General features: G+C 41.1%; 1 protein-coding gene across 1 annotated transcript in view; it reads right to left on the reverse strand.

Annotated features, from left to right (window-relative positions):
• cubn (cubilin (intrinsic factor-cobalamin receptor)) overlaps nucleotides 1–22,448 on the reverse strand; it is a 64,401-nt gene that overhangs the window by 29,499 nt on the left and 12,454 nt on the right. The window contains exons 10-29 of the mRNA XM_030079340.1: nucleotides 19,709–19,804; nucleotides 19,101–19,225; nucleotides 18,240–18,432; nucleotides 17,180–17,298; nucleotides 16,497–16,731; nucleotides 15,985–16,166; nucleotides 15,008–15,170; nucleotides 14,246–14,436; nucleotides 13,354–13,510; nucleotides 12,750–12,925; nucleotides 11,595–11,760; nucleotides 10,350–10,575; nucleotides 9,760–9,890; nucleotides 8,315–8,504; nucleotides 7,405–7,565; nucleotides 6,399–6,580; nucleotides 3,985–4,141; nucleotides 2,444–2,634; nucleotides 1,939–2,098; nucleotides 1,265–1,446 (exon numbers count right to left, since the gene is read on the reverse strand). Of these exons, the coding sequence (XP_029935200.1) occupies nucleotides 1,265–1,446; nucleotides 1,939–2,098; nucleotides 2,444–2,634; nucleotides 3,985–4,141; nucleotides 6,399–6,580; nucleotides 7,405–7,565; nucleotides 8,315–8,504; nucleotides 9,760–9,890; nucleotides 10,350–10,575; nucleotides 11,595–11,760; nucleotides 12,750–12,925; nucleotides 13,354–13,510; nucleotides 14,246–14,436; nucleotides 15,008–15,170; nucleotides 15,985–16,166; nucleotides 16,497–16,731; nucleotides 17,180–17,298; nucleotides 18,240–18,432; nucleotides 19,101–19,225; nucleotides 19,709–19,804 (3,383 nt within the window). The remainder of the gene's footprint in view (nucleotides 1–1,264; nucleotides 1,447–1,938; nucleotides 2,099–2,443; nucleotides 2,635–3,984; nucleotides 4,142–6,398; nucleotides 6,581–7,404; nucleotides 7,566–8,314; nucleotides 8,505–9,759; nucleotides 9,891–10,349; nucleotides 10,576–11,594; nucleotides 11,761–12,749; nucleotides 12,926–13,353; nucleotides 13,511–14,245; nucleotides 14,437–15,007; nucleotides 15,171–15,984; nucleotides 16,167–16,496; nucleotides 16,732–17,179; nucleotides 17,299–18,239; nucleotides 18,433–19,100; nucleotides 19,226–19,708; nucleotides 19,805–22,448) is intronic.

The raw sequence follows: 22,448 nt of genomic DNA on the forward strand, positions 1-22,448 counted from the left end.
TGTGCCATTTTCTGCCATTCTTTTTGTGACTCTTGTCCCTATCTCCCGGAGCTGCTTGCCTATGTACAGCAGTGAATGACAATATCCACTCACTATAAACTTGTGATCTAGTACTGTAAGCATATGATGATATGTTAGAGATTTTAGCGTACATTTTCTCCTCTGGTTTAGGTTCTCTGCAGTCTAGTTTCTTATCCGTCTCATCTGCTCTGGGCTTGCAAGTGAACGTAAAAACTAACCTTTCTATTGTCCTGTTTAGTGCTCCTAAATGGAACAAAAATGTATTTCAGTGCCTAGATTACCATAAATGGTAAAAAAAAAAAATGCTGAAACTATATAGGCACCCCAAAAAACTTAAGCTGGGCTACAAAGAAGCCACACAGTAAACACTAAAAGTCGACTCCTATTACCAGGACGTCACAAAACAAGGACAATTTAGTCTTTTTTGTAGTTTTTTTTTTTTTTTAGTTTTCAGGTCATTTCTTGCTAATTTGCTCATCACCTTTTACGCATGTCATTGAAAGCAATCAAGGGAATTTGCACAGGCTACAGAGGGTTAATTGAGCTTTCAAAATAAATAAATAAATACACAAAAAAAATCTGAATGATGTGGGAACTCTATTTTGAGGAATGCAGGAGACAGATGCTGTGCCTGATCTGCCTGGTGGGCCTGACGGTTCTGGTGAAACCTTTAGAGTTAATGTCGTCAAGAGACTAGAGTTTCTGACACGACCAAAAATCAAATCGCTACCTGACCAGATCCTGCACTGACCCAGGCTCAATGCTTTGGGTTGGTTCGGATTCAGATTATAACTGAACTGCAAATGAACTGTCAGTGCAGATGTGCTGAATGCCTATAAGCTACTGAAATGCAAGCATGACAGCAGTTGTTTTGTGAGTAAAAGACAGAATAAAAGACACTGGCTTCCCCCAAAGCACGCTTGACCAAAGCTGACCCTGAGTCAAGACTTTTCTTAACTTCATTAGCATCCACTTCACTTCTAAAATGAAACACATTTAGCCCACATTCTGCAAGTGTGTGACCACACAAGACTTATTAGCTGTGCCTGCCTCCTGATCAAAATAAGTCTCCACCACAGTGCAGGGTCCAATCCAATCTAATCCCATTGGAATAATTAAATACTCTGAATCCAAACCAACCCAAACCCATGGGATAGGTCAGGCCGGACAGAGTGCATGATGAGAACTACAAACTCTATTTGAGACCAAACCAACCAAACAAAGAGACCCGTGGTTATCTCACCTCCAGCACATCATAGTTGCAGTCAGGGTGGTGCTCCACATCAAACTCGCGGATAGTCAGAGTGATGCTACTACCAGCTGTCGTGGTGATGAACCAGACACACTCAGTGTTGTCAGGATACCTGTTAGGGTAACCTGGGCTGCTGAAGGAACCACTGGGACCAGACAGATCCCCACCACAGCCTGTAGGGGGACACCAAGTTAGAGTACGGTCAGGACTGAGCCATAGTAAGATGGGTGATAGCCATAACTCTTAAGAGACAGCTCTATAGACATACAGTGAATTGACAATTTCGAAGACTGGCATATTTATCTTATAAAATATATAATATGAAATCTTGTAAAAATACAGGTACAAAGATGGCTCACACTAAGTTTCATGTGAATCAGATGAACAGTCTTGGAGGAATAGGGAAAAAATGTGTTTTGGACAATATTCAAAATGGTGGAAAATCATGTATGACATAAATAAGTGCACTAGACTCAGTATGACACAAGGAATCTAGATAAGTGTTAGCACTTATCTGCCATGTTTGGTTGCTGCAGAACTTATAGTTACTGTGGGAGTTCTTTTAGAAAAAGAAGAAGAAGAAGAAGAAGAAGAAGAAGAAGAAAGAGAAGAAGAAGGAGGCTTGGCTTGGCTCAGAGCAGCTGCGAAGTACATGTTCCTCTTACCACTCTGGTACCACATCATCTGGAAGCCAGACCTGGCCACGGATGAGTCTGACCTGAACACCACGGTGAGTGAGGAGCTTGTGGTGCCATTGGCTGGAGGGGGTGTTGTCCCGCAGAATGTACCAATCAGAGGAGCCTGCTCATTAGGGCCATTATAGAGCTAGGGAAATGATAGTTGGAGAAAGTGGTTTGAGTGGAGCTGGCCAGAAGCATAATGTATTAAAAAAAAATACAGTTACAGCTGTATTAAACCTGTTAAACCTCAAAGAGGGGGTCCAGGTGGGTAGGAGCAGTTTTGGTTGTTGCTCAGTTGGCAAATGTCAAGGTCTTGAATTTGATACGAGTGACAACTGGGAGTCAGTGGAGGGATATGAACAGTGGTGTGACATGTGCAGTTTTCGGCTGGTTGTCTACCAGACGCACCACCACGTTCCGGATCATCTTAGTTTTTGAAACATTCATTCTCTGTGAGGCAACCAATTACTGTGAAAACTGCGTCGTGTACCTTGACATAGTCAAAGGAGCAGCTGCTGTAGCCGGACTCCAGCTGGAAGGCGGTGAAGGTGTAGTTGATGACGTTTCCACTGTGTGCCTGAATAGTCCAGCTGCACAGAGCGTTGGGTGGATAGCTACCAGGGAAGTTCAGAGACTCAAGCACCCCTCTGCGCTGGCCTGAGATCAGCACGCCTTGGCACTCTGAACACACACATTGACACACACAAAGCTGATTTGTCAGATTTTTCAATTCACAGTCAAGGCTTACATGTACAATGAGAAAGCAAAAATAATGCGATTCAGAGTTTATGTGTGATGTGACTAAGGCAGGACCATTTCCCCCCTCATTGATTTTTCAAGCCACTAATTGTGACAAGAGTTGTGGGTTGCTGGCACTTACCCCAGCATTCTCTGGGTGGAAGGTGGGGAAAAACAGTTATAATATTGTATGATTACAATATTGTAATCATATTATTGTGATAATTATTGTATTGTATTATTGTAAGAATTACAATATTGCAATTCTGTTATTGTGAATTATGCTTGTGGTCATTGTAATTGCAATTATGAATTCACTAGCATGAATGGGCGCCAACCTGATCATGGTTATGCCTTTATTTGACATATGAGATGTCAGAATTCTGAAATTATTATATTGTTCTCAAAATTCTGACTTCATATTGTCATATTGACATTAATCTCAGACAAAAGCCAAGCAGTGGACCCTGATGCTGTCTCTAGATATGTGGGGGCCCTTGTGTTTCAGCATGAATAGATGAATGTAGGTCCAAAAGCTGAACACCCCGTCTGACACCAGACCATAACACTTTGCATCGTTCTGTTTCAATTCAAGTCAATTCTGACAATTGTCTCAAAATTCTGAGATTAATCTCGAAACTCAGTTTGAAGCATTATTTTAATATGGTGTGGCTTTTCACCTTTTCATACAGTTTCATCACATTTCAAATTGATGAATGAAATTTCGCATTTGAATTTCAGCCAAATGTCAAACAATCATAATGAATTTGAGTCCATGGCTTCCCATCAAATATATCCAAAAGAGCATTTTTAACAGTCAGTTGAGCTAAATACTTTATCCTGTATGTGCATCCAGTGTATATCCTTAAGACCTTACAAGAAAGGATGTGATCTGTGACTAATTAAATATTTTACTATAGAAACTGAATGATGAGGTCATGTTGATGAGAAATTATACATTTAATGGTATTTTCACTCTTTTTTCCTTTTTCCACATCCCCTTCACTCCTTGCTGGTGTGCTGAGTGAATTTATAGACATGTAGAGTAGAGGTTCTTTTTGCAATAACTCATGAAATGAATGATTTACATGACTAAATAATTAGCGCTAATACAGCTGATAAAACTGTCATTCCAACAGGCAAAATAACCAGGTGCTACATAAAAATGAGAAGCATGAGTGTGCTTATATGCATACTTTGTGTGTTCATATCATGTGTCTATCATGTGTATGTGTACATTAATGAATGTGTATCTGTGTGTGTGTGCATGTGTGTGTGTGTGTGTGTTCGTACTGGTAGTGTAGGATGCAAGGAAGCCTCCGCTGCTGATACTGCTGTCGGTGCGTAGTTTAACATAGAGTTGACTGCTGGAGGAGTTGATGGTGTCAGGTATCTGGTTGCCACACAGCCTGGCCAACTGTGGAGCACTGGTGCTGTTCCCATCATACACCTGGACGCACACACACACACACACACACACACACACACACACACACACACACACACACACACACACACAGCTCACTGTCTAGCTCGCCCATTTTATCAGATTGTGACTGTGTTAAAGGATGTCAACAGTACAGAGGAAGACAACTGGAGGAAAACCAAGGGCCCTATCTTGCGCCAGACTCCCTAAACCCGCTATTTGCGGATTTAGGATTTAGGAAGAGGCGTTCCCCCGTAAAAGTTGCTATCTTGTGCACCTCCCGCTATCCGCAAAACACCTTCGCTACCCGCTATATTATGAATAGGCATGTTTTGGGTGTTACGCCAGTTAAACCAATCAGTGTGCCAGGTGCCATTGCCTTTAAGGGCAGGATGCGCTATCCTAAATCCTAAATCCTAAACCCGCGATGGAGAGAGGGAGGTAGATTTTCTCAGGGCTTCTACTGAGGCTAAAGCAAGTTGGCTTTATATACATATTATATATTATATTATAGGCGTGTTAATTCGGGAGGTGGAGCCACATGTGTCCAAGTGGACGTGTCACAAGGTTGTACTGATTGAGTAAAATCCCCGGGTCACACCACACACACACAAGAGGCAGAGGTGGAACTATGTGTAAACTAATTTATTGACAAGGTAGATTGGGCAAATAAAATATTAAAAATAAAAATATAGCACAGCTGCTGGCTTATGATAAAACAATAAAACGTGCTGGCGTAAGTGTCCAATTAAAACAGTCTATCCTCTAAACAGTCTATATGAGTAATATACTCAGTCCATTCCGGCGGCGTCCCGGTATCAGTCCGACCGTGTGCGTGGCGAGGCTCCGTCGGGGCGCGCATTGAAGCCGCCTGGGCACGCTCTCCTAACAGCCCAAACTTTAGGGATAGCGGATAGCGGGTGGTCCTGACCACCCGCTATCCGCTTTCCCTAAAGTGAGTGCGCAAGATAGCAACCTTAGGGATAGCGCATGAAACACGCCCACGACGCACCTCCAGGCGCAAATGACGGAGTCGGCATAACGGATAGCGGGTAGCGGGTGGCGCAAGATACCGTTTAGGGATAGCGGAAGTTCCTAAATCCGCAATTTGCGGGTAGCAGGTAGTGGCAGCGGATAGCGGGTGGCACAAGATAGGGCCCCAAGTGTACAAAGTGTCAGAGCGGGGGTTAAAATAAGTTACAATGCCTGATGCTTCAACACTGTAAAAAAGCCATAGCTGTTTCATATGTCAGTGGACTAATTTACCTAATCTTTGCAGGTCTCTTGTGTGTATTATATATGTTACATACACTACTCACAAAAAGTTAGGGATATTCGGCTTTCGGGTGAAATTTCAGGATGAACCTAAAATGCATTATAACCTTTACAGGTGAACTTAATGTGACCTTCTGTAAACTTTTGAATGCACATGTCCAACTGTTCAATGTTTCAGTACTTTTTGCACAAGTTGCTGTTCTCTAACAAGGAGTTTAACGGCAAAATTCACATCAGGTGTTTGATGCTCCAGCTCATCGAGGTCGTATCATTAGGGAATGGCTGCTGGAGACTGGGGTACCTCAAATGGAATGGCCTGCACTTTCTCCAGACCTGAATCCCATAGAAAACCTATGGGATCAGCTGAGTCGCCGTGTAGAGGTTCGGAGCTCTGTACCCCAGAACCTCAATGTCCTGAGGGCCGCCCTTCAAGAAGAGTGGGATGCCATGCCTCAGCAGACAATAAGTCGACTTGTGAACAGCATGAGACGTCGTTGTCAAGCTGTAATTGATGCTCAAGGGCACATGACAAGTTATTGACACTGACATTTTTTGTTGTGGTATACCCACCACTGTTGTTGGCTTTTGTTTCAAGAAATTGTTTGAGATGAGGAAATCACCAGTGTATGCTTCTACTTAAATGCCCTACTTTCATGATATAATATCACTGTAGCGTGAACATTTTACATTTTACATAAATTTCACCCAAAAGCCAAATATCCCTAACTTTTTGTGAGTAGTGTATCTTATGAAGTAAGGTAACACTGTGAGACTGTTATATTACCTTGGTACTTATTATTTATACTTCACCCCACCATTCAGGTCTTTTCATTACTTTTTGATTTTTTAAAGCAGTTACTACTACTGTGAGTTGCTACAAACCACTTTCTAGTGCAATGTAACCCAAAGACAATTCAGAAACCATTTCTCCAATTGCAAACAATTTAATTGGGTCAAGTGTACAGTCCTTCAGAGAAACATCTTCATCTTCCAGGGCAGTACTCACAGTCAGGTAGTCGTAAGCACAGGTAGAGCTGGCCTCCAGTTGGAACTCAGAGAACGAGAGGAGGAGCTGGTTGCCCGCGTTGGTCCTGATGTTCCAGTAACACTCAGCGTTGGCGTGGTAGTCCAGGGGGTAGTTGGGGGAGGAGAATGATCCGGATGGGGTGGACAGTATCCCGCCACAGCCTGGGACAGAGCGCAGCAGTAATACTCAATACTGTCACTGAGGTGAAGCCTTGCTTTTTATTTTCAACCTATTCAAGGTGGTGGACAGCCACCATGCCCGATGGTTTTCATGGATTGAAACTAATAGTATGATACATGTCAGCGATGATTCTTGGGGTAGTTTATTTGCTATGTTACCGCAGTTTCTGTTTGACCATCACTGAATCCACAATTAACAAAATCAGCAGTGTCCTTTTGTAGTGAAAATGCACAGTGCACAGAGTCTATAGTGCTCTGCAGCAGAGAAACTAGGAAACCTGTGACCTATAGGGACCTTCATAGCAAGAGATGTTTTGGATGTGTAAAGTAATAAATGCATATATAATTTTAATAATTATAAACATAGTTTTCTTGTAATTTATTTATTTGTTTTTGCTAATTAGTTGATAATTTCCTTGTTTGCTTGTTTTTTGTTTTTTTGCATTTTTTTTTTTTTTTTTTACTAATGCACCAGTAATTTTTCATTTTCTTTTTGGTGTATAGTTTACTAACTGCCTTTTCCCCCATGTTTTTGAAAGAAACCAAGTGAATTTGCACAGGTTAAATTGTTTCGATGTCGTACTTGAACAATAACAAATCGTAGTGAGATTAAGCCAGAAAGAAGAAAATGTTTAAAATGATCGCTCATACATTTTCTGCATTGTAACAATTTGTAGTGAACTAAATTACAGTGAAATTAAACTACTGCTCATTTTACTGAGGACCTCCTGGAAAGCCCTTAAGGACCCTGAGGGGTCCCTGGGCTCCACTTTGAAGACCACATGCATATATACACACACACACACCTGTCTGTGTCCCATCCCACATGGTGCTGAAGCCACGGCGTGTGACGGAGCCGTCAGACCGGAACTTGATCCAAAGTCGGTTGCTATGGGATACCCGGACCGGAGGCCTCTGATTGGAACAGAACCGGCCAATCAAGGGAGATGTTTCATAGCCACCATCCCTGCAGAGATTTTCAGGGCAAAATCAGTCAGTTTGAATAAACTATATGGATGGAAGTATGGACGTCTCTGTGCTGCACCTGTACAGTCCATCACAAATTATACACCTGTAGAGAATCATGCACTGCTGACAAACAGTGCCTGAAACTTGCTCACTAACTTACATAATATTCTAAATTTCTACTTCTTTAGGGCTCGAATGATGATGATGATGATGATGCTATGATGATACTTGGATGCTTGTTCAATATGTATTGCAACTGTTAAGGATTATGATCCGATACTGTGATTTAGTGCAATTTTGGTTTGCTTTTTAACACTAGATTGTTGGAAAAAGTTGAATCATACATTTCTACAGCCTGAATATCATAAGTCATATTTCCAAAAACAATGCACATCGAGTGTTTCAGTATTTAACCACTTATTGTGAGGTACTGCGATTCTGCATGTGTTGTGATTTGATATTCCAAATTATTGCGATTTCTTTTTGTTTTTTTGAATTATATCAAAAATTTGTGATTTTTAAAACATAATTAGAAAATTGGGAAAAAATAATACTGATACTTAAGTGAATCGTGAAGTGCACAGAACTAAATTTAGCTAAGACATTCAAATGTAGAGTTACTACTGATTTATCTGATAAAGACATTCTCAGCAGCATTTAACAGCATTTGGTGTTGGTGAGTTTTAAGCTCGGGTGCTGACGATGCAAAGAAACTAACCAACCCTGCCATTTTAAATCCATCCTCACCTGATCTCCACGTAGTCATAGTTGCAGCTGGGAGGGGAGCCCTCCAGATCAAAGTCGGTGAAGTTGAGCATGATCTGCCTGTTGACTGGAACGATGATCTTGTAAACACACTCTCTGTTGGTGGGGTAGTAGCTGGGGTAGTTAGGAGAACTGAAGGACCCTGTCAGGGAATTGAAGGTCTCACCACAGTCTGGAGAGAGAGAGGTTCAGATGAGAAATGAGCTGCTCCTCCATCCTGCTAAATAAAATCAGCTCTTCTTCCTGATAAATTTCCTCTTTTCAACAGTTATCCCCTGTCCCTTCATAGATGAATTAATCTCTCTCTGTTAAATGATATTTATTGTTAGAGCCTTGCATCCTTGCCTGTGCCTCATGGGGTCAGAGGGTACTGACAGATTCAGGCTGGGCTCTTGTACGTTTTCACAAGGCTATTCATGTTAACCTCAGTGGATACAGTAATAGTGTACCTTTGGCTAGTTTCCTGGTGAAGCTTTGGATTTGATCAATTCATGTTCATCACACAGTAATTTCAGGTAAGATCACCTTGCAGTGGTTTGTAGTTAAACTGTCAATTGTAGTTTTTTGGTAGCTTGTGCTCAGCCAGTCTACTTGTTTGTACTCGGTTAATAGTTTGAACTGATTACTGATGTACAATATACCGGTAGTGGTTTGGAGGTGTTGTCTGAATGTCCAGGGCTAGGGTAGGGCGCAAAGTTTAGCATTTCTTCTTCTCCTTTCAGGAAACATCAGCCCCACAAGACGGTAAAACCAACAGCATAACTCTCTATATTCCAACGATTGACCCCATTCTTACAAGTCAGAGATCTTATATAGTAGTCTTAAGTAAAACTGCATTGGTTGTGCATAAGTCTACCCTTGCTTTTCACACCTCAGTCTGGTCTCGCTCCTGAGTCATTAAATACAGCCACTTGGGCAGGAGTCCTACTGTAGGCGGCAGAAGTAACATGCAGATAGTAGTCCTGGGTGTCCCGTCTGCCTCACTTGCACAAATATGGCCGTAAAACTCGCGAATGCAAGAAGCCAGGCACGAATTTGCCTCTATCCACGTCTTTGTATGTAATCATGTTGGCTGAAAAACTTGTTTCCTGTTTGGTCTGAGCTCACAGGAGGAGGTACTTCAGTTGAGGAAAACAAACTCTTGAGGCATCTGTCTATGCTTTAGTGCAGTTTGACATGCTTGGAAACATTGTGCAGTTGTTCAATTCTTTGTAAAATGGGGTCTCACCAATCCTTGAACAAAAGTTTCCATGTCTACAATGTGTTTCAATTCACTTTATCTTAATGCTCTTCATGCTCAGTATCAGGTTTGAAAACTTTGTTTCTCTGAGTGCTTTGATGTACTACTTTCTATCTCAAAATGGTTCAGAGTGGTTAGCCAGCACTTTTTTTGGCTTCAAAACAACTGACGGTTTAGGTGAGTGCACCTGTGGTGGCATTCATGGAGACATATCTGGCAGAGAATCCCTCCGTGGCCAGACTGGAGTCAGACACAAAGAGCAGGGTCAGCAGATTGTCGGTGCTGGTGATGGATGGAGGCACTGTACGCCCACAATACCTGCACAGACACAGGCACAATCATATTACATATTCATTCCTGTCACGCAGGGATACTCAAATAGTTCAGGCCAGGGGACAGTGTTTTGGAAAATGAAAGGGGGTCAGGGCCTGCTGGATAAAATGAGCCATCACTGACTTTCTTTCCTTTTCAAAATCTACACATCCCAGTCATCTGTCCTGCTGTAACTAACAGACTAAACACATCATGACATAAGGCACTGGCCACAATAGCAGTGACTTCATTCCCTATTACCCCATCATATCTTTCAAATTAAACTGCAAAAAAGACTAGAACATTGTGTGATTATTTGCAAACAATTCATAAAAAAGTACAAAAAATTACAGGACAATGATTGTAAAACCATAATTAGGGTTGGGATTACAACATTACAAGAGAATTACCATCAACTATCCTGTCACAGTATCCTGAGACATGATGAGCAACAGTATTACATACCTGCCGATCTTGGTCCCGGTCTGCACAGTGCCATTGTCATAGACCTCCACGTAGTCATAGTTACAGTTGATGTGGTACTCCAGGTTGAAGGTGTCAAAGGAGAGCTGGATCAGACTGCCGGCGGCAGCCTGAATGTACCAGGTACAGTTGGCACCGTGGGGGTAGCTGTTGGGGTGGCCGGGGCTGGAGAAGGTGCCTGATGGAGCGGTCAGTACGTCACCACAGCCTGGAGCAGGGAAACCACAGGGAGGGATTGGACATTTAGTCGACTTCAGAGAGTATATAACCTGGGGAAACTGGTGAGGTAGCTTTAGAATGCCGTTATTATTAATAATATTCTGTGGATTGTCTGTCATTTAAGTACAGTTTCCTTTTTTCCCTACATTTTTAAATGTTTTCCTAGTAATTAATATGTTGTAATTAATTTTGAAGTAATGACCTTCCAGTGGTGATAAAAAATTTACTAAACAGCCAGACTCAAACTGTGTTTGGGCAGATGAACTAGTTACTGAGTATTAATTTCTCAGGACACGGCGCCAAGAACGCTGCAACCAGAAGCTAATACAAGTTACTACTTCAGTCCCACAGTCGCACTGTAACTGATGCTGAGTCACAATATAATGACCTCATGCACATGGCAGATGAAAAGTATACTGTAAAGCTTTTATTTTTGAGATAAACACAACCAAATATAATTCTATATCTGAAATAAAGTAAAATAAAATTAAATAAAAGTACAGTTAATTTAGAAACAGGTTTATAATCATTAAGGACAGTGGACGTCCTATTACTCAAAATAAGAATATAATGTATGCTTTTTTTTTAATACCTGGGATAGAACTGAATTCAAGAGTCAGGCTAAATAAACTAAAGGTTCAGGTACGATACTGACCACCATTTTCAGAAAATGAGGGTGGAAGTTATCTGGAGCAGCAGGCTTTTTAGAAATCAAAATTAATATACATATTTCAATTGTATTTTAATAATGATAAATAATCTTTATTTTTAGAGCATTACAAAGTGCTTCACAAAGGCAGCATAAAATAAAATAAAATAAAATAAATATATAATAAATGTAATAAATTTGTAGACAATGAAAATAGCTTTCTACATTTTCTGAGCCCATCTAACCTGTGGGGAAGGACAGGTAGAGCTCTGACTTGGCCATTATAATCAGAAAACTATATTTATTTCTAAGTTGCTAGAGGGAGTTGCTAAGTTGCTGGAGTGCTGAGCTGCACCTACCCTCCACGGCAGAGTCATAGGCCGCAGTGAAGCCGTAGTTGCTGACAGAGGAGTCGGTCTTGAACCGGATGTACATGGATCTCTGGGTTGACTGCAGCCTGGCTGGCATCTGAGAGCCACAGAACGTCCCTAGCAGGGGAGAGCTGGACATGGAGCCGTCCCTGACCTGCAGGAGGGTGAGCAGATGCAAGGAAGCAAACAAAAGGAAAATATGACATTATACTAGATAAGAACTATCTGTATTGTGACTGCATCAAACTAAGGGCTCTATGGTCAGTTATCCGGATATCTCTAAAAGTTCTGAACGGATTTGCATGAAATTTTGTGGAAAGGTTGGTCATGGATCAAGGAGGAACTGATCATCTTTTCATACTAAAGTGGGTAGTGGCAGTGGGTGTGATTCATTTTTTGGGGAATATTCAACATGTGGAGCTGGCATCTTCACAGTTGCAGTGTTTCTACTTTTTCCTCTGAACAATAACAACACCTCTTAAAACCTCATCTAACTGTGTTGCCCTCAGTTAATGTTAATTCTTGTTTTTTGGACCAACAACATCAAACCAATCATGCGCTAATGGGTTGCTCCATTAATGCATCAAACTACATACAGCAAACAACAGAATATAGAGCTATGAACATTAAATACCATTCCTATTAAAAAAAAAAAAAAAAAAAACTAAGTTCAAAATAAACAGTGTTAGAAACAATTTTAACAGCTTTCTAAAAATGCATTAAAATTGCAGTGTAGCATGTTGTGACCCATATTGTGACTACTGGCTTGATGGTCTCCATCTAAAATGATAAATGTTGTTAAGCTTCTATCTAAAATTTGTTCATTTGTTCATCTTGTTTCCATCATGTGACCAAGTTTAATCAAATGACAACGCTGTAGAATAAATGAAATGAAACTATAATGAAAATGAAAAGCACATTTAACATTAGTTTTGACAATGTAATAATGTGGTGGTCGCTTTTAATATCACCAGGTGGGAGGAGGCCCTACACACACTGCATGATGAATGTCATGAAAAATCTGAAAATAAATACAGCAGTGTGTATTCTTTATTTGTCATATTTTACAGCAAACAGCTAGTGCTTTAGCTTTAGATATGACTTGGAGAGGTTACCCCCAGAAGGCGAGAGCCGACACTGTACCTCAACAAAGTCGTAGCGACATGATCCTCCCTCGATGTCAAACGTCAGGAAGTCGAGGGTGACCACATAGCCCTGCGGCTGGTTGATGACCCACTCACACTGCTTGTTGTGGGGGTAGGCGTTGGGGTGGTAGGGCGAGCGGATCTGACCGGTCCCAGAGAAAGTGCCTCCACAGCCTGGGGAGCACGAGGGCAGGTGATTAGAGGGCAGGTGGAAATCGTAGCCATACACACACATCGCTCCTTTACATTTTCAGTGCATAGACTTAACTCTTTGTGGAAACTGTATAAATAGGTCCATCAAACACTAAACGATCTTGGTGTTCTCTTCTCGAAATTTGCCTGTTTATAATAACACCTTTATCTATTGGCTCTTTGCAATGGAAAATCAAAGCCACGTCTGTAAATGAGTTCATGAATAGGGAAAACTGAAAAAGTCCAATCCATAATCCGGCTAAGTAAAGTCAGCTGTCCATGCACAAAGAACCAGCTTAGATCCCATGTCACAACAGGTATTGGACAAAAAAATTATTCTCCTCTCATCTTTGTCTTCTATTGCCATTCTAAAGTAAAGGAGAGTAGAGTCAGGGTGTGTGCTGTCTTACCAACAGTGTAGACGGCCCTGAAGCCAGCCCGGCTGACGGAGCTGTCAGATTTGAAGCGGATCCAGAGGGTGTTAGAGGTGGAGAGGATGGGAGCTGGGAGGGTGTTTCCACAGTATTTCCCGATCAGAGGATCAGTCTCTGTATTGCCATCGCGAACCTGCAGGGAGGAGGACAGGGAGGAGTAGCAGGAAGATGAGGAGGAGGCGGTGAGGCAACTTTCCATGTTGGCTCTTCCACTGGCAGAGAGAGGTAACTAAATTTTGAGCGTTCCAACATCCAAAAATCAAACCAGGTGATATCAGCAAACTTACTCACAGCCAATCGGTTATGCTTTATGGCAAAGTGACAAAAGCAAAAAAAAAAAAAAAATAGATCTCACTCTTGGAAACATTCTTGATTTTCATTCTTAAATGTTGCATGGATAAGATTTCCTACCAGTGATGTCTACAACATCTAAAGGAGTGGGGATGGCTGGCTTTCCCCCTTTATTCCATTTTAACATTTTGCCTTGTACAACTTTGAAAACTAGGACTAATTTGCTTTATATTGTGCATAAAACTTAAAACAAATAAATATTGTGAGTTTGACCACAAGTGCATTTCAAAATACTTGTGAAAAGTCAAGCAAGACAAATGCAATACTGAATGCTACAACCCTTAAATGCTACAAAATGTCATAGCTTAAAGGCAAGTGTTAAGTTTAAAGAGCTAGCATTCCATGGCAACGACACATAAATACGGCCGCCGCACTGACCATCCCACAATGTTGATTTGAATGGGAAAGATCTTTCAACTGCATTCAAGTTCTGTGGATATATTTTACTGTCATAATTGTAAATACATTTTAAGGAATCTGTTCATGTCATATCATAAATGAGGCCCAGAGTTCCTACCTCCACATAGTCAAAGGAACAGCTGCTGTGGGACTCCAGGGACATATCGGTGAAGTTGAGGGATACCACCTCGCTCGCTGGCAGCCGGATCACGTAGATACACTGGCGATTGTGGGCGTAATTGTTGGGCCAGTTGGGGGAGATGATGATGCCCTCACTGTCGGTGTAGGTGCCACCACAGCCAGGGTCAGCTGAGGCACAATTACAGGTGAGAGATGGCAGAGGGAAACAATTCTTATCTCGGTTATTGATGTTACTGTCCATTTTACCGTACTGTGCTATATTGCATGCCAAGCAGTCCTGTAATGAGGGATACCTCTCAGATTTGGCCTACCAAGGTTTTACTATTTTCTCCTCGGAATTTTCCTGTGTCTGCACCATGAATCTAATGCTGGAGGTGTATGCTGGGGTAGGCGATGTAGGTTACGATGGTCTATTGTATCAACCTAACCTGCCTGAAAGTATGAAAATGGTTTAAATCAAGTATTAGGGCATCCAGTGAAAATATATCTGGTTGCAAAAAAAAGTTGCATCATCCACATATAATTATAGTTATTATTGTTTCTGTCCCACTAGGTTTTAAACCTGTTATGCATGACATACGTCTAACTTTTAATAAGCTCTTCTATGCTCTCAAAACATGCAAGCAAGTCTAAACGTAGTTATCATTTCTTTTCATCAAGGTGTTTTCTTATTATTGCAGGGCTGTTATATAAGGAAGCTGTGTATGTGTGTTAGGTGGTGGAGGGGCATATGTCTTACATGGTGATGTTGTGTATGTGATGTGGAAGCCTCGGTCAGTGATGGTGAAGTCAGAGTGGAAGTGGATCCAGGCAGCTGGGCCGGTGGTCCGCAGTGGGGGTGGGGATCCAGTGCTGCAGTACTTCCCAAGAACTGGGTCTTCAGGCAGGAGACCGTCACGAATCTACAACACACAACCAAACAGAGCATCACTTAGACAGCACAGGTTACTAGTATAGCCCTCAGAAAGCTGCTTACATGTTTTATTTAACTCTCTGAAGCCTAAACATGTCATACAAAAACCTTAATTTCTTTAAAAATATATATAAAAAATACAAGTCACTACTTTGGTCTACAAAGATGCAATTTCTTGTTGGAAAGCATAGTCTTGCTTAAATAAATACATATTAATGTACAAAAAAAAAAAAAAAAAAAAAAAAAACTAACTAATTCTAAATTAAAAAAACATTCAAAAAAGCTCTTTAAGAAGAAAAATTAAAAAAATCTAAAAAATTATGAAATAGTAAATAAATCTTAAACACAAAAATAGACAAAATGTAAAAATTCTACCATCATATGAAAATATTAAAGTATTTAAAAATTGTTAGTCTGTGCTTTATGACCATAGGCCAAAGCAAAATATTTTTTTAAAAGAAATAAAGGCAGTTTCATTCAAATTTCACACCTGAGGGTCAGAAATACTGTTGGGTTTGAGGACTCCTATGGTATTTGATATATTTTGCACAGTAGCCACTTTGACATGAAATACCATTACATTACATTTCACAGGTGTCATTGATGTTAGTTAAGGTTCAGTTACGTTTACGTGCCTTTCCAGTGAGCCAGTGCCACAATAACAAGGCCCGGCTCTGTTAGAACGCATCACCAGTGTTTCCCCTGCTATTCATGTCAAAATAGCTGCTGGGAAAAGTGACATTCTATACATATAAATACTGGTCATGCATTAGGCAAGGGATGCATGGTGGCATAAGCATCACCTCTAGGAAGTCGAAGTTGCAGTTGGGATGCTGTTCCAGGCTCAGGGTGCCAAATGCAAAGGTAATGAGCAGGCCAGGCGGCACTGTCACTGTCCAGTAGCAGTCCCGGCTTGGTGGGTAGTTGCCAGGGTAACCAGGGGAGTTGATGCTGCCATACGTTTCATTGAGTTCACCTCCGCACACTTAGCGGGGGAGGACCATGTTGAGATATAAGGCAGGATCAACAAAAGAGGCAGGTCAAGCTAGTGTCAGATTTGAGTTGTAGTTCTACACACATTCACAGACTCAGAGTTAATCTCACTTGAAGTAATATGGAGCTTCAAGTGAGATTAACTCTGAGATAGAGCCCTAAAAGTCCTTCACCAGAAAAAAATAGGCTATATGGCAATGTCCTATACGATGTTAAATTAAACTGATGATGTTAATCTACATTAAAGTTTGATCAAAGCAAATGCTCAAAACAAATGGGACAATTTTAAGTTATCACAACACACACACATGTAGACCCCTACCTGGATCTTGAGACTGCCATGAAACAGTGAAGCCACCAGAACTGATGGAGCTGTCAGAGTGGAACCAGAAGTACAGGGAATTGTGGGAGCTGAAGAGCTCCGGAGGGTTGCTTTGGCCACAGTATTTTCCAATCATGTGGGCAGAGGCACTGTCACCATCGTGAATCTGGAGAAAGTCGAAGTTGCAGTTGGTGCTGCTCTCCAGACTGAAGTAAGGGAAGGTAATGCGCACGATCTGAAGGAGAAAAAACGTTGTGTTTAGAGGATTCTCACTGTTCTGGTTTCTAATAATGATGCTGCTGCTCCTACTGCCAGTCACATTACTAATACTACTATAATTTATAATAACTACAATGCTTGTTGACTCATGACTGTGTGGGTGTATCCTGTGGACGAGTTTAGGAGCTTTTGCCAAAGTAGTTTAGGCCAAAGGTAAGAAGGTGACATTTTATCAAAAATTATATGTTTTGGTTAGAAATAAGTTTCCGCATACCACTTGAAAATAAGGTGAATTTATGACATGGATGACAATTGCAAATCAACACTACAACAAATAATAGCTACTACAACACTAAAAATAATAATAGCATTGATTCTTAGAATTACATTTTTTAGGTGCCAATTTTTTTCAAGTACTGCATATCTTGTTCTAGAGGGTCACTTGTTACACAGACATCACTGACCTTGTCTGGATCAGTACGGACCACCCAGGCACAGCTGACCTGGTGGGGGTAGCTATCATGGCCTGGGGTGTTGGGGTAACTGAAGGAACCAGCAGGTCCAGTCAGTTGGCCTCCACACGCTGAAAAAAGCACACATACATACAGTAAAACCTGAGGACATCATGATTGATTATTTATATCAAAGACAATGACTGCCACAATTTTAAATTGGCAATTGCAGCTTTCACAACATCACAATTTTCATTTTTTTCATGATTATACAATGTTCTTCTTCAAAATCAATGGGTTTCTTGGGCACCAGGTCCAAAAATTTACTTAGACAAATAAAAGATACAAAAAAGACGAAGACAAAAAAAGACAAAAGACAAAAAAAAATAACTAGACGTGCTGCTGGTGAATTACAGCAGGGTACAGAAAATAACCGGGGTTTGGTTTGTCAGTGGCACTAGAGGAAACATCATGGAGTCACCCAAATCAACAAGGTTCTTCCTTTAGGGGTCATAAATGTGCACAGCAGATTAAATGGGATTTGAGTAAACATGCTCACAGCTAATATCATATTTTCTTGTTTATCCCCAACAAAAGACATCTCAAAGTTTTACTCAGCTCTGAAGCTGAGAAAGAGGATGCACTTCCTCCTAAAATGTTAATAATTAACTTCAGACATAACTGAGACACTGCTATATATTAACATGTTCATCTGCCATGTACCCCTTTTTAAAGTGATGATTTTTCAAAATGTACAAATTAACTGTGAAGTTATGTAATACTGGAGCTCTAGTTTCTGAACACACATTGATTTCTTCACTGATATTCAATTTGTGTTGAAGCTCAATACACAGTAACCTAAAGAGACCAACTGGGCCAGTGCTAAAAAGTGTCAGGAAGTGGAATATATAGAAGCAAAAAACACATAAATGGACCCACTTCCACCATGTCCTGACTTCAGTAACTTTAACTCCTTTCATGACTTCTTCCCAGTGTCTCAACATTCCCCAGTCCCACTGCTGCCAGCACCTCCTCCTTCCCTACATCTTTCTGGACCTTTCCTTTCCAGTACCTTGCTGTGCAGTCTGGCAGAACAGGCCGGTCCACTGGGCGGTGCAGGTGCAGGAGAATCCATTGATGAGGTCAGTGCAGGTTCCTCCGTTCTGACAGGGGTTGCTGGAGCATTCATTGATGTTCTGATTACAAGTGACCCCTTCCCAACCAGGGTTACAGTTGCAGATGTAGCCGGGGGCTGAGCTGGTGGCCTGTGAGCACATTCACATATTTATTGTGTTGTGAGGATTTGATTCATAGGATCTTATTCACAAAACTTTTCTTGAAGGCATACTTTGCAGGAGTTTCCTGGAAGCTAAATGTTGTTTTGTGTCTGTGTCTATAATTTTATTGCCGCCCCCAGCCTACTGCCATCAGTGCAAAAGGCAAAGCTCCAGAGAGTTTCTCATGCCATATGGCCTAGCTTTGTCTTGCTGAAAACTATCTAACTAATTAGCCTAAATGAATATGACCTATAAGTTGGGTTATATTGACTACAATCCTGGGTCATGTTAAATGAAAAATTGGGTTATTTATTTAACCCAGATTATGGTTCAAAATGCATAACCCAATTTCTTGAGTCAATAAACACAGCAAGTAGTTGGACCCTTTTTGACCCGGGAGTTGGGTTAAAGTTGGGTTATTTTTTAACCCAGCAGTTTTTAGTGTGTATGTATGAGTATAAACATTTATGATTAGCAAAAGCAAATTTTAGGTCCTCCAGCATACAAAATGTCTTCAGCTGACCATAAAAAAAACAGAGATGACATGTGAATAAGGACCAGTGTGTGTAGCTGCGTAAGGATAATGTAGGTTTTCTTTTATACTATGAAATGCATCACATACGCATGGATGTATACACACAGCCACACACACTCACCACACACTGTCCATTGACACAGGGGTTGCTGGACTGACAGATGTTGCTGGTCTGCGTACAGCCACCAGGTCCATAGCCATTGCCTACAAAGCCTGGAGGACAGGTACATACAGGGATAGTGGAGCCTGGGGTGGAGGGTGGGTGGAGATGGGGTGGGGAGGTGAGGAGTAACATATCAAATCAAATGACCATAACAGTACATATAATCAGTTTACTCAATATGGGCCACATTGCACATCTCTTGCTGATATTTCAAAGTTTAATAATACAATGAGGACAGAGATGGAGGATGTACAATAAAGCTCAAAAGTGTAAAAGTGCTAAGTACAGATTCATCCCATTGCAAGAACATTGCATGCAGCACAGCCTACAGATTTTGTAATAAATGGCAAAGCAGATCATTCTCTTGGTTTACAAATAATGCCACTTGACTAAGGAAATTGGAGAATGGAAAGAACAGAAATTATCACACTTCACTGACATATATTTTTTTTTAGATACAGTCAAAATAGAAATTTCAGAGTACACAGCAATAAACCTGATAAAGAACAATAAAATGTGCATGTGTGTGTATGTGTGTGTGTGTGTGTGTGTGTGTGTGTGTGTACCAGGGCTGGAGGAGCAGGTAGCCAGTGGGTAACAGCCTCCGTTGTTGGTTGCACAGATGTTGGCCTGGGTGCATGTTCTCCCATTTCCCTCGTAACCTGCAGATGAGCAAGAGTACACCGTCCACAATGAGGCAGGTAATGTGGCAGAGGACAAGGCAGCTTCAAAGGTCTTGTGAACTTGGCAACGCAGGTTTTTGAGTGAGTGCAAGGCTTGTTAAGGTGACTTGTTCTACTGGTCAGATTGTGGGTTTGTGATTTAGTTTTTTTTTTTTATATATATGGGTAATTCTTCAATTGAGGGAACTTTTGACTTCTTAAATTGTAAGAAAATACAACTTGTAGAAACATATTTTTATCTATCTGAATATTGCTTTTATTTTCTCAGGAATTCATTCTTGTGGATGGTTGTGACCATTTATTTCAGATATATTAATATATTTATAGGTTTTTCCAAGATGTCAGGACAAAACGTCATTACCATCACATCATCAAATAATGAATTATTTTTCAAAACAACATGAAAATATGGTGTTTTTAAAACATTGCATGTAATTTCAAACATTAATTTTGACTAAGCTGTGCTGAGAATGATTTTTATTTCATTTTAAACATATTTATAGGGGTTGTTTGTTCTGATATTTCAATATTATGTTAGATGCTACTCTGACAATTCAATTTATGCTTTCAGTACATTAATAATTTATATATTTTTTGGATAAAATGTTAAGAAAAAATGTTAAATTCTCACAAATACAAAATAAATATATAGAAATTATTTAATAAATTTGTTTTTCTCAAAAAATATGCTCTGTGGTGGTAATGACTGTGTGTTGCGGTAATGACAAAATGTTTTGGTAATGACATTTGATACAAACAGCTAATGTAAAAATGAATCAAATCCACCTTTTGAAATAGAAAATGTTTATTACCTTGTTACAAAACAGTTAACGTTAATGTTTTTGACCTTTGCGCAGTTGTTTTTGGTGCCATGTTGAATTAACTGTAGCCTATTAAGAGAAAATGTATGAATTTATTTTAAATGACACATGAGGCCTTTATAAAATATTCAGACATAATATTTATGAACTGGTGCAGAAAAATGTCATTCAATAATGTTATAATGGAGTTATTTAACACAGCTGTTATTTTAAAATTTTAACACATATTATCCTTGGGGTTAAACCTCCAGAAAATCACACACACACAGACAAAGGGCTCTAGTTTCGCAGACCTGGCGAGGCGGGGGCGTAGCGCAGATGCGCTTCGCCGACTGGGTGTGGCCAGGCGGATTTTCCAAGTTTGGCACACCGTGCTCGGTGGCGCAAGTACTCCGCCGTTCCTCCTACCGGCACATGGGAGGAGAGAAGGCGTGGAGTGGGTTTGGCACAGCCGATTCACATTTAACCAATCAAATGAGCCCCTGTCCTCGCCTTTAAAATGCGCTGCGTGAAGGCGTAATGAAAGTTTACACAGCTGACAAGGAGGTCTATTGCCGCAGGCGGAGCGGAGCTCAGGAGACAGGCGCGGAGCGGAGACCGGCGAGCAGTGCGGACACGTCACCAAAACCTCACAGGCAGGCTTCCGGAATGTCAGGCACATTAACGATGCAATAAATACCGACAAAAAAACACTATTCAATGCTACAATCTCAATCAGCACATACATATATCTCCATATCAACTGTCCCGTCACAACTGATGTCAGATCAAAGGAGATTGGCACCGTTTGTGCTGATTGTGAGGTTTTGGTGACGTGTGCGGCAGTCAGCCAAACTTCCACTGCGCCGGCTCCGCTCCGCCTTGCGCGGAAAGTAGACTTGCCCTGCGTTCCAATACTCATACTATCATACTATTTAGTAGGGAAAAAAAAGATTTAGTGTGTCCCAATACATAGTATGTCAGATGCAGTATGCCAAGAGTACCAGGATGTTCTGCTACATCCGGTCAGATTTCGCAGTATGGATTTCAGCATGCTGCTCTGGCCATTCTGACCCACAATCCTTTGTGCAGCGGACGTTACGTCGCACTGACTGAGTTGCGTGTACAAGCCACGCCCACATACGGACGACAACAAAACACACATATCGCACAAAACTCGCTCAGTGACAGCAGAAGCGACAGGAAGACAGAAGATCAGAAATATGACAGACAGCGCAGTATGAAACAGCACCGGCATTTTGACAACAACATTCAAATTTGCCGCTATACGCACGGCGGCGGAAGTGAGCGAGAGGGCCGGACTTCAGGGATGATGTATGTAGTGTGTCCCAATAGTATGCATATGCATGCATATTTCATACTAAACTACATGCTTTGTAAGGGCAGCTGCAGTACATACTAAAAGTAAAAAGTATAAGTATGCGATTTGGAACGCAGGGCCGGTTTCAGATGGCGAGCTTTTGGCGCACCTCGGTGAAGCCTTTTGGCACGAAACTGTCACTGCGCCAAGCTGAATCTGTCGGCACCTCCCCCTGCTGCAACGCCACTCCCATCTCGGCGCACCTCCGTCTGCGAAACTTGCAAACTGTCTCACTGTGCCACCCCGCGCTGCGCCGGGAAACTAGAGCCCAAAGACAGACACATATGTTTTATAGAAGCCAGGGCCCAAATTGACCGCATCTAAAACTCCAGTGTCAAAATAGTCAAAATGTGTACTAGACATTGATAATATATCTGTGAATTTTATCTTTACTCAGTTATCTCCATTAAATAAGGAAAAATCATTGAGTATGAGGCAAGAA

Source organism: Myripristis murdjan, chromosome 20 (genome assembly GCF_902150065.1).
Source record: "Myripristis murdjan chromosome 20, fMyrMur1.1, whole genome shotgun sequence".
Lineage (NCBI taxonomy): Eukaryota > Metazoa > Chordata > Actinopteri > Holocentriformes > Holocentridae > Myripristis > Myripristis murdjan.